Raw genomic sequence first — 13,645 nt, forward strand, 5'->3', positions numbered from 1 at the left:
CAACAGGCAGATGACAATTGAAATTTATATGTCTATAATTTTTTTCAAATTGCAGCCCAATAATTTTTCTATAAACTCAATATTTATGTTGAGTTTATAGAAGTGGTAAGTATGTGAGAACATACTTCCCACATAGTTTATACAATCTGTTGCCAAAATTTAAACACTATTATTACATAAAAGCAATTATTCTAGCATTTTTACAAGATTTTTTTATTTTAACAAGTCATATAAAGTCTTTTGGACATTAAGGTTAGCAATTTCAATCACATGCAGGACCATCATAACCTATCCAACACAGACAACTTTTCAAATATTAATGGTAGACCAGTATTAAATAATAGTCGTTGACCATCCTCTTTTCCAGGAGGAGGGCAACAAAACTTACATTCAACCCCCTTACATGATAGTCCCTCCTTCCTATTGGATCAGCATTATGATGGCATTCGAATAGGAAAATTACATAATATAAGATTACTGGCAAGCACAAAATATGTTTAAAGTAGTTTTTGAGGGTGCTGAACTTAAATATTTAGTCTGTTTTATGTGAAATTTGGTTGGTTGGCATATTACCATTTGATATTCAACTGTGAATGGTACAGTTTCTTAGAGTTAACATTAGAAAAAAAAAATATGACATATTAAAAAATTTAAGAGATATTTTCAATTGGTGTCTACGTGACCAATGAAATTATGCCATTTTGTACCATCTGAATATTGCGATAAATGTGATAATGATAGGCTGAAATAACCAAACTGTTTATATGTTTTCATTTTAATGTCTGTTATATTGAATTTTAAATATGAAATATTATAGACAATACAGTAGACAGAAGTATATATATATAATATGTATTTGAATAACTTATAATTTTGTATATTTTATTATATAAACAAAACTTATAGTTAAACTTAAACTACATTATTATTTTTTTTTTTTTTTATTTACACAAAAATCTAATTATTTCAGTTTAACTTTTGAATTATTATTTCATTATTTTGTGTAATTGACAGAATTGTTTTAAAACATTTAAAAATAATAATAATTGTTATTATTATTAACTACTTTAACAACAATTGCATTAGAAATAACAGTTCAGAATTACTTGTGTTTGTGCTGCATTCAGAACTAGTGTAATTTGTTTTATTTATCAAACAAATTTTGGTTGCTAAAACATAATTTTATTATAAAAATATTTGTTATTATAATAAAATGATAAATGTATAAAAATGTTTGTTTATTAAAAATTGGGTTTATGGATTTATTGTTTTTATTATAAAAAGTTAGTGACATTTAGGTTATTTTTGAAAATGTGTTTTATATTCATCAATTGATTTTCATTCATATTGCAAATGACATATTCGATTATTCTTTCCTGCAGCCTTTTTATCCAGTAAACTTATTAAGAAATGTTGCTTTACAACAAGTGACAACACCATTCGTGTTCCTCACAGACATTGATTTTTTACCAATGTATGGACTCTATGAGTACCTAAAGAAGTCGGTGGCTGCTATGGGTTTAGAATCATCAAAAAAGGTAAAATTCCTATACCTATAAATTTTAATTTAAAAAAAAAATTGTAGATTGTTAAAAAGTATAGTAATTCAAAAGTATTTAGAATAGTTAAAAATTACTGAAAAAAGTCATTATCAATAAATTTTGATCTATCTAACTCTGTTCTCAAGATTAATGAAGGGCAGATAATGGTGGGAATATGTAAGTCTGCAATCTGAAAATTGCTGCCTAACCATTAAATAGCTAACATAAATATATATTTGAAATTACATACAAATGCATCTATTCTCTGGAAGATAAAATTCTGCATGAATTAAAAAAATTAAACAACTTTCCTTTAATAAAAAGAAACAATACTTCCAAAAAAACGAAAATACAATTATTATAATAAATATAATCAAACTATCAGATGATTATTAAGTATTATTTTCTAATTTAACATATTTTATAACAGGCGTTAATAGTTCCAGCATTTGAAACTCAACGGTATAGACTTACCTTTCCCAAATCAAAAGCCGAACTATTATCCATGCTGGACATGGGTACACTTTTTACATTTAGGTTTGTATATTATATTTTTCTAATATAATTTTTAAAATAACAGTAGGACATTTTAAAACAGAGAAGATATTTTTAATAGATATCATGTTTGGACTCGAGGTCATGCACCTACAAATTACGGAAAATGGCGTACTGCGACGACTCCGTATCGTGTTCAGTGGGAGCCAGATTTTGAACCCTACATTGTCGTACGACGTGACATTCCTGAGTATGATAGGAGATTTGTTGGATTCGGTTGGAATAAAGTATCACATGTTATGGAACTCTATGCTCAGGGGTAAACTTTGTTGTGTCAATAATATTTAATTTTAATAACTTTATTTATTATTAATTTGATTTTAACATTTTCAACTGACTCATATGACTCATTTTTAAAACTGTCTAAATAAAATACTTGACTCTATTTTAAGAGTCAGGATATGATTTATTTCAGAAAAATATTTTTGAAATTCTTAATTTCAGCTTTAAATTTATCAAAATTAAAATCAAATCATAAAACAAACAAAATGACATTAACAAGCTGCTTGAAAAATTTAAAATTTTTCAATCATTAATATTACATGTCAATATATAATATTAATTTAACATGAAGTAAAGAAATTTAAACCTGAATATAATTAAATACAAATATACAAAATGAAATTGAATCAATACCTTACATCATCTGTTCATGACATGCTTGCATTTGCAAACACAAGCACGTCATCAACAGATTTCTTAATGCTAATATTTGAAGATCTAAAATTTTTTTTTTTTAATTCAGTTAGAACTCTTGTAGTATTGAAATTAATAACTCTGAAATAAATGTCATTATGGGTAAATCTGAAATAAATGCCATTATGGATATTTGGATATGTTATTTTTGTTTGATCCTAAAAAATTTACATATCTTTAGATGAAACTTTGATAAAATTGTTATCTTTCTATTGTTATGCACAGGTAACCCCCGTATAACACTGCACTTCTATAGCATGGATTCACTCTAACACGGTTCGAGAATTGGGTAAAACCCTCGTACAACATGAAATGTACAGTAATAAAAACTATTAAAAGCAAACTTTATGTAATTTGAAATTGGGGAAATCCCCATACAACAGTTCAATAAACATGATAAAGCTTTTAAGTGCAAAAGTTACCTCATTTGACATTTTTCATTAGAGTGTGTATGCACTATCAGATTTTCCTGCATAATTTTTGTGAACTATTAGTACTTAAGTATGTAAATTTTCTTTTCCCGCTTTCTGTCAATACATGTGGTCCTTCTCAAAACTTGTTTCAGTGTTGCCAGATCTCATCGCTTTTTCTTTTGCCAGATTTTTTTGCCTTATTCCATACTTGCTTTATTCTTCATAAGCGCTTAGCACCATATAAGGAAATTTATAAAGATCTTTTAACTAAAAGCAAGCAATTTAAAATAACATATTTTTTGCAAAAGATAGAGCATAGATTTGAAGATAATGCAGAAAAATGCTCAGAGGATAAGGATATCTTGCCAAAAAGAAAACACCCTCAGTTAATAGTTCTTAGTGATGACAAAGAAAACATTGTTTCATTTATATTAATATGTATCACTTCTTAAGAAAATTTTAATAAAGATATTTATCTTAATTATGAAAATATAATAGCATGTTTTTTAATTTTTGGAACCTAACCTCCCCTTTTCGTAGTAGTTCTTTGTTTCATATAACACAGCAATTTTTTTGGAACATAACTCCCGTGTTATACAGGGTTACCTATATATTCATTTCTATCTTTTTGTAGTCTGATTGACACTAGGCAATATATGCTGCCTATGTAGTTTAAAGCATTTTCTTGTTTTTTATTTGTCTTCTTCATTGAGAAGAATCTTATACATTACTAATGCTTTTACAGCCTCCATGTACAGTACATTGTTTCTCATTCCTTAGCCTATAAAATATTGTAGACCATCATGGCATCACTATTTGTTGATTTAAACCCTCCATATGGCTACAGACTATTTTAGTTCCAAACAATCCAGAGACAAAGATTTTTTGGGAATCCTTCATTTCTTTTTGGAATGTCTGGTTCTTCTAAGATGTTTCAGTGTAGCTTCAAAGATATTCTCAATCAGTCTTGCTCTGTGTCTGTTTAATAATTAACATCTAATTCTCTGAAACTTCTTGTATCTATGAAAATATCCTCCTCCAGATTCAATTTCTAAATGTCTTGTATAAGAAGAAATCTTATGACATTGCTTAGATGTACAAAGACATTGTCATGGGCTTCCTATATAAACTTATTTTGATTTGAAGGTTTCTTTCTTTAATCAAAATTATCTATATCCAAATAATGCACAGATCTTTTGTTTACTTGATCCACCTCTAAAATTATTCCCACTGGTTCAAATTAATCATATCTATAAATCTAAATCTTCCATTCTGATTCCATATAATGAGCAAGTTATCTGTCTAATGGAACAATGCCAAGATGCATTTTTTCAATTGTTCAAAGATGAGAAATTCCATATATTTCTAGACATAAATCTGTAAAATTACCAAATATTGATGATCCAACAAGAGTTCTCATAGTCTGTAAAATATTCCTCTTAAACATGAAGTAAGCAGAATTGACAATTAAGTTAAATTTAGAGGATTTCAGTTTATACATAATTGCTTGTAAAATGTGATTTTTACTTATTTAATGTTTCCTTGGTTTTATTGGGCATTCAGTAGAAAGGAATTTACAGACTTTTGATTTTTTAAAGATTTTTATCTTGAATTTAATTTACTATTATTCACTATTTAAATGTAGTCTAAAAATATTTAAATAAAAATGGTGACTCAATAAAATTCATTACAAGATTTATTGAAGATGTAGAATCAGAATAGTAAACAGTTTCAGATTTTTTTAAGGAGAAAAATAACATAGAAATTAAAAAATTTTTATTCTTTTTCAGATATGAATTTATTGTGCTTCCAAATGCCTTTATTGTCCACATGCCCCATGCACCAAGTTTTGATATTGCTAAATTCAGATCAAGTTCACAGTACAGAAAGTAAGATTTATTACATTAAAATTTAGTTAATATTTAATACTCTTTTAGTAATCATATAATCATATATGATCTTATGAAAATGCAATCTTTAAAATAAATTATTTGTTTCTCCTCAAACATTTATGTAAATGAGTGTTTGCTATGGGGAGAAAATTCTATTCTCCATATTTCTAATATATCACTATATAGAATAAAAAATATACAAAAATATATTTATAATGTACTTAGAATTAAAATTTAATAATTACGTGTAATATTAAAGAATTTGGTGTATTAAATTTTTTCAGAATTATTCAACTTCATTCTTAGAAGAGTATTTTAATGAAATAAAAGTTCGAAATTAATTTTAACTTTTTACCTTTTTACTTAACATTTAAAAAATTTTTTAATGAAAACTTTAAAAGAGAGAAAAAAGTATCAATTTTTTTTTTTTTACAAATGCACCTCTAAATGTCTTAGCAGTTGCAACCTTATCAGAAGAGCTGTAGGTCATACCCACAGGAATAAAAAAGTCAAAGGAATCAAGGAACCAATGATCTAGATACGACATAGTCCCCAAAATTAACCTTAATGGAAATTTAAGACCCTTAAAATTAGATAAAACTTAAAAAGTAGAAAAATCTGCAAGTATTTTTCAATACAATACTGAAAATCGACTGCTTTCAACTTTACTAAAGATGGCTAAAAGCTCATAAGACAAGAAATGCCATCGCATCAATTACTTCCCGGGCACAATAGGTTTAATGGGGCTGTGTGTTCTGTTAAGCCGATCACATGTTTGACAAGTAACCCAGCACAAAAACTTTAGAGTCAAATATCTCATCAAGGATCACAATTAGAGGTAGCAGTTTCTATGACTTTGTTTTGGTTTTTTAGGGAGTCTAAACTTTGGGGAGTCCAGGTACAAACCCTTCATTTAAAACTGAAATTTTACCTGTTTTTTTTAATTACTTGAATACATTTTATGTTAAGTAAAATTATTTTTAGATCTATTTAAAAATACTTCTGATACAAGCTTTACTTTTAAGATAAATGAAAAAAATTATTGTCCAAGTTCTGAAAATAATCTAAAATAAGGTCTCTCTTATATTTTTAAATTAGAAATATGTGTTTTAATTTTATATTTAAATATTTGATTTGAAATAATTCTGATTAATGACGACAATAAAAGAATTTAATTTGTTTTTCAGATGCTTGAAAATACTTAAAGCTGAATTTGTGAAAGATTTATCCAGGAGATACGGAAAACAATTTACGATCGAAAAGAAAAAACTTAAAAGGTAGCAACAGTGACAAAATTTTGTGAGATAAAAGTAAATTAAATCAAGATGCAGAACGTCGCAATCAATGTTCAGTGATGACGATGATAATAAGTCAGAGTTTTCTTCTGACGAAAAACTGTTGTGCCATCGAAAACATCATCTGGAATTTGATCTACGATCACTCATCTCATTTCTGTCCGTCCTATAAGCATAGGACATCAAAGAAACATTTGTGCCAATGCCAAATTTGGACTAAAAAGTTTCGAAGAGAAATGCCTTTCACTGTGGTTTTTTTCGACCCAATAGTTTTTCCAAAACGCAGCTACTTATTTCTATAACTGCCATACCGAAGTTAAATTTATGACTGTTATCCAATACCGAAGTATTCCTTTTAGGAGTGAAATATTTAATTTATAGCAAGTTAATTTTATTTTTTATTTTGCACAAATAAGTAATTTTATTCCTCTCGCAGTACGTTCTCGATGGTTAATTTATGTATTCCAACGGAAAGATTTCCACGAAAAATCGAATTCGGAGTTTTATTTGAATTACTTAGTATATCTCTTATCTGTGGTCTAATGGTTTCCAAGGTTTTACTGCATTGTATGGCATATACATGCTAAATATAACAATCGATATCCTTTTTCTTTTATTTTCATTTGAATGCTGTAAATTAAAATTTGGAAATTCGTATAATCATGTTCTCTGTAATTAAATAACACAGTAAAAATATTGAAAGCTTCTTTATCCTTTTCGAAATCCTCGTTTTGTTAGAAAAATATCATAATTAAAAAAGTACAAGCTTGAAAAAACTTATATGCACCAATAAAACTAGTCTCACTATTAGTGATTCTTTTTTTATATTGATTTAAAATTTTTCTTCTTTATAAATATTTTTATTACTCGTATTTATTTTGTCGATTTTATTCACTTCATTCCTGCAGTCTTTCTAGGACATTATCTTAATTAGCAAAATGAAATTTTCTATTGTTATATTTAAAAATGTAATTATATATTAATTAACCAAAATTAATATAAATGATTTTTTTATCAGGAGGTGACATCTGTGATGTCAATCACAAATTAGGAGCAGTATCAATTTTAAATGAATGCAACTATAATATTTATGTAATCAGATCAAACTGGTGTCATCAAGTAGGCATTAAACAAACATTTTCTGATAATTTGATTTGTCATTTATTTAATTATGTTATACAAAAAAATAACATACCTTTATACATTGCAAAAATATTGGATTTTATGTTACCACAGTGGTCAAACTGTAGATCTAATAGGCCCTTATTACAGCTCTCATATAGTTACACAATTCCTTTTTATAAACTCAAGATGTGCTACTTATACAATATTATATGTGTGTGATTATACGAGATTGGCAGTAAGGGTCTAGAACAGGGATCGTCGACCCCCTACAACTTTTCGAAACCTCACATCGACTCCCAGCAAAAAGTTTGTGTTACAAGCAAAACTGTTTGGTGGTACTAAGCTTACTATTTTATTATACAGTATATCTTTTAATTTTACATTTTTTACATTTATTGTATATATGTTAATAATAATTTTTGTAACTGACAATCAATGAGACGGATAAGATTGATAATCCTTGGCAAGATTAGCAATATTCAGTTCAAAATTTGTAAGTTTTAGCCTTTCATCGACCCCCCAATAATGTTGGCCCAATAATAGATCACTTTTGGCGACCCCTGGTCTAGAAGATCCACGTGTGGCTTGCAAGTTGCAGTTTGGCCACTGTAGTAATATAAAATGATCGTAAAATAAGTTATATTGTGCTGTGGTGATATTTAGATATAAGAGCAGGTGTGGTTATCCAAAAGCAGATTGAAGCTCATAAGGTACTCTGTTTGGAAATGGTACAGAATATCTGATACTGTTGTTTACACAAGTTTGTATATATAACAAGGAAAGAATAGAACTGAATATAACATACGTAAAAATTTTAATTGATCTGTTTTGATCAGTTCACGTTCATCCGTTCATCCACCAAATGCCAACACTCCCTTGGCAGATCATGGAAGTGTTGCATTGTCTTATTTCATCAATCTGCATAATTGCTATCATGTGATAATAAAGTGTTTATATTTTGGCAACAGATTGCATGAACTATGTGGGAAGTATGTTTTGGTAAATATCGCGTTTATAAAAAATTATTGGTCTTCAATTTGAAAATACTGTAGACCTATAAATTCCGAATAGATGACCGACAGGACTCTATTGCTAACAGGAAAAGTATGATGTACAGGGGCAAGATACCACTAAAAGAATTGAGAACATCGTGACAAAAAATTGCAGTCCGGCATTGTGACCATGTCACAATAAATAATCACTCGTTAGAATTAGTTTGGTTCATTTTGTTATGACAACGCAACATCTGATCGGAGTATGCTGTTTGCGGATGATATTGTGCTGTGTGAACTTTCCCAAACCAAGGCTGAGAAGAAATTGGAAGATTGGAGAAAAGTTTTGGAAGAAAGGACATGAAGATAAGCAGAAAAAAAACAGCTTATATGACTCTGAATGGTAGAGACGAGTGTAATATTAAAATCCAAAATGTGCCGCTCCCTTTGGTTCCGAGTTTCAAATATCTTTGGACATTTGTCGAGATAGGAGGAGGATTAAACTCGGAGGTGTAGCATAGAATTCAATGTGGATGGATGAACTGGAGGATGCTGAGCTGTGTGTTATGCAAGAAGAAAGTTAGCTGCAATCTGAAAGAAAAATTGTATAAATCAGTTGTTAGACCTGCAATGCTATATGAAGCGTAGATATGGGCAATAACAAGAGCCCAAGAAAGAAAGATGGAGGTGACGGAGATGAGAATGTTGAGATGGATGTGTGGAGTGTCAATGAAGGATAGAATAAAAAATGATTTTATTAGGGGTTCTGTTAAGGTTATTTGAGAAATTGCGAAATATCATTATAGATTTAATCATCGAGATGATGAAAACAGATTTGTGGTGTAAGTGAAACCCCACGCACATCTTATTTGACTGTATGCAATATGAAAAAATAAGAAACGAACTAAAGTTAGTTTGTAATAAAGAAGGTTACAATTGGCCTGTTAGGAAAAGTAGCCTTATAAATAATGTTAACATATATTATTATTTCAATGAATTTATAAAAACTTGTTATAAAAATTTCTCTCATAGATCATTGTCAAACTAATGATATCAAATACTTTACTCAACAAAACAATATAATTAATGTAAATAAAAATAGAATTGTCGGGTATTAATGTATTGCGGCTACGACCGCGGCTATGTAATCATAACGACCTGCAAAGCATATGCGAAGCAGGGTTAATTAAAATAAGAGTACCTCAAGCCAGTAGCATTTAATGCTACAGGTCAGAGGGAGTTATCCACTAAATGTAATGTAAAATGTAAAAATGGACCCCTTGAGCAAGAAGATGCAAGAATGCAGGTTGAGGTGGTTTGGCCACGTAGAGCGAAGAAGCAATTGACAATTATGTTGGAAAGAAGATCGAAAAACTGGTAATAAAAGGAAAGAGGAAGACCAAAGATGCGTTGGAAAGATAAGAGAGAAGAAGCCTTTGATAGGGAGAAATGGAATAAACGTATTCGAGAAGGAAACGCCGACCCCATATAAACATGAGAAAAGGCGAGGATAAAGAAGTAGAATATATATATTTTAAAATTATATCCTTATAAAAATTATACAGTAATACTTCGGTTATCGTCGGTTTCGGTTTTCGTCGATTTTTTTCGCGAAAAATTTGTCTCGGTTTTCGTCGGCGTGCCCACGTGACCTCGCTGCTAATTTTGCAAAACTACGCGTTTTTCTCGTTGTGTGAGCATTACCCCGCGCGTCCAGCCAAACAAAGGGCGTATTAAAAATCTCAACATGCAACAAACACCTCTGTCCAAAATCTCAAATGACTTCCGATGCTTCCAGCAAATTGCAAGCTTCTTTTTCGGTACTCGATATACCAGCAAACAGAATGGCAGCCACCATGAGGCACGTAAGAGTTCTATTTTGCGTTGACAATTTTGAATTTAATTTATTTGTTGAAGAATAAACCCTGAATAAAGTAATATTCGGTTAGTACATTAATAGAATATTTTAATATACTAGTATATTTACGTGAGGCATCACATAATTTTTTAGTTGTTAATTAAAGTGTAAACTTAGAATTAATTTAATTATTTAAAACTCCTACTGAAATTTAAAAAATCTTCATCCCTATTTATCGGATGACAATCTCGAGAACGGAGTGAGATAAATGAAAGTCGGACCAGATCCGGAAAGCTAAAAGGCAGGAGAGGAGACCTTGATTAACATTATGGGAACTTCCGATTCTAGCCGGAAGTCACGTTATCCTAATTTATTCTAATTCAAATGTACAAGAGCAAGTCACTACTAATTTATAGTGGAGAGCGTATATTTTAAATTTAATTTTAAAACATGATTAAAAATTGCAGTCTGGCCCTGTGACGATGTTACAATAAATAATGGCTCGTTCTAAAGTCGAAAAATAAAATTTTGGAATTAATTCTAATTGCATTTTGAAATCTGTTCGAATTTTTAAAAGTAATTTGGAATTTTTAATTTTTTTTATACATTTGAATAACTCCGAACAACGGCTATTTCTCTATTCCGATAAGTTGTGTAGGAAGTTTGACTATAGTTAATTAATAAAATAAATTATTATCCACCTCATCCTCCTCCCTTCTGTCTTTTTTATCATTTTCTTCCTTCCTCTCATTCTTGTCCTTTTTCATCTCTCCTCATTCTTCTCCCTATACATTTTACGTATTTTTGTTTGAATCGGACAGAAGAGAGGAGATGATGATGAAATAAGTTTATTGTTTTATTCCAAGGAAGAGATGGAGAAAAACATAAGAAGTTAAATTTGAATTATTTTTAATTAATTTTTACAAATTTTATAAATATTCTATTTTACTTCATTGATATATTTGGTGCTAAGAAACACAAAAGACCAAACTTAAAATTACACAATACTGAGCTTGCTTGTGACCTTCATAACTTTCCAAGCGTATTTCTTCTCTACAATATGTTTAGGCGATTCTACAGAATACAATGATAATGAAAGTTTCATTTTTATATATTTTAAGACGTTAGAATCTGTTTTATATACAATTTAAAAGTCAATACCGAGGTCTTAAAACTCTTCTAGAATGTTTCCAAGTTTAGAATTCTTCTAAGTGATAAAATGGAACCTGAGAGTTTCGGAAAATAAGCAAAATTACACATCAAACCACATTGAAATCTTATTAATTATGGACTTTTATCACCGTTTTATGCGAGTAGAAGGCTTCCAAATAATAAGATTAAACACTAAAATTGCACATCAAATTATATGCTGCTTCGACTTCTCGTGTTAAAACTATAAACATTTGCTTTATCATCGTATAAATTCATTAGTGAATAACTCGTTAAAATATTTACTTTAAATTGTTAAAAGATTATTTTCCGAATACGTATACATAAATCTGTTCAGAATAATTGCCTAAAATAGCTTAAAATTTTAAGTATCTCGCAATTAAAATTCATAGCCTTTTTTCTTAGCAGCTTCTTTAGATTTTGTTTAATTTCGGGTGGAACATGATTTATAAGATTTAAAAGATAATTTTCTGCCATTTTCGTTTGTTTCGAAGGTTCGTCTTCGACTATCGACGTTTCATGGTTTTGACAGCTTCTCCCTTTCTGACACGAAATTAACTTTCCCCATCACTGACACGAAATTAACTGATTTCCCCTAGAAGTCGGCTTACTTATATTCTTTATGAAGCAATCCTAATAAGTATACACAATGTATACTGTACAACATCTTATCCATTTGTCAATGCTTTTAAATCAATCATTATCAATTACATTTTTCTGGTCGAAACGATACAAAAAAGTTATTATTTGGCGGGAAACCGAATTGAGAAAGTCCCCCTCTAAGTGAGATGAACAAGAGGACAGACACTATACTTAAGGCAATCAGAAATCGTTTATTATGTCGTATCACCAATTTTAAATACAGTATATTATTATAATAATCACGCAATTATTAATCAGAAAACGTTTAAAAGATCACAAAATTTTCGACATTAAAATAATAATTAAGCGAACGCTCGATCATCGCCGTAGCAGTTCGATAATTCGTCGTTAACGTTGATGACACAATCACGGTAATATAAATAATTATCTTCTATAGATTTTTCTTTGTGAAGAAGCAGAAGGGTGTCTCGAAGTTCATCAAATGACGAGACTTCGTCTTCTATCGGGTACAGTTTTAACCAGAAATTCTTCGAATTATTGTTCACGCGCTCAATGTCTAATATTTCTTGCCAATTTTTCACATCTCCAGCTCCAAGATGTCTTTTTAGAGGTCGTGGTTTGCAAATGACAGGAAGGTCCTTTCTGTACGTGTAGCAGCTGACATATGGTTTAAATTCAACGCTTTTGTTCTTCTTTCCTTCATTGTCCTTTTTCATACCAATAGAAAACAATCGTTTGTCTCCATTTTTCAACTGGGATGTTAATGAATTTTTCAGAATTGAATGTAATTTCGATTCCTCTTTTAATCCTTCTAGTCGTATAATGTCGACATCTGTTTGCCTGATAGATGCTTTCGATTGCAGCACTCGATCTTCGCAATTAATGTTTGTCGTATATTTTGGAATTTTCAACTCATCGATGTCGTATGTCTTCAGATATGGTTGCAGCAAATCGATGTTATTTGTCTCTCGAAAACTGTCGGGAAATCTCTTGTTTATGTGCGATAACGCAACTCTCGACACCCACATTTCGACTCGATGTTTGCATGACAAAATCCATTTTATTATAACGAACATCAAGATGGAAGTTGTTATACATGCAGAGGATCCGAAGATGTAGAACAACACCCGATGTTTGAGAATCCGTGAATATTCCGAGTCGAAGAATTCTTCGCTAATTCTGGATTTTGTTTCACTCTTGTTACTACGTTTTGGTGTTTGATGTTTGTGACTTAAATCGATTTCATCTTTTTCTTTCTTCTTATACTTTGTTCGTTTGTCATATAACAAGTCTTTATATTTAGGAGAAAAAGAATTTTGAAACGTCATTTTATTCAACATTTTGTCTAGTTTTTGGCTGTGGCTGTCTTTATTATTTGTTCTAACGTCGAAGGTAGAGACGAACTTCTTCACGTTGGAAGACATTTCCATTTGAACTCTGCTGTATTTCTTGGATTTCTTATCCTGATTTTTTGGAAGGGTGTCGAAGATGGTTTGTTTTGAAGT

At 29.9% G+C, this 13,645-nt stretch overlaps 1 protein-coding gene across 1 annotated transcript in view; it reads left to right on the forward strand.

The window, feature by feature from the left end:
- Nucleotides 1–7,540, forward strand: part of LOC111631087 (LARGE xylosyl- and glucuronyltransferase 1-like) — a 124,120-nt gene extending 116,580 nt beyond the window's left edge. Inside the window, exons 20-21 of the mRNA XM_023375278.1 lie at nt 4,996–5,094; nt 6,285–7,540. Coding sequence (XP_023231046.1) covers nt 4,996–5,094; nt 6,285–6,378 — 193 coding nt within the window. The 3' untranslated portion in view covers nt 6,379–7,540. The remainder of the gene's footprint in view (nt 1–4,995; nt 5,095–6,284) is intronic.
- The last annotated feature ends 6,105 nt before the right edge of the window (nt 7,541–13,645 follow it).

This window comes from Centruroides sculpturatus, unplaced genomic scaffold (genome assembly GCF_000671375.1).
Source record: "Centruroides sculpturatus isolate CEXI.00-Female unplaced genomic scaffold, Cexi_2.0 scaffold671, whole genome shotgun sequence".
NCBI lineage: Eukaryota > Metazoa > Arthropoda > Arachnida > Scorpiones > Buthidae > Centruroides > Centruroides sculpturatus.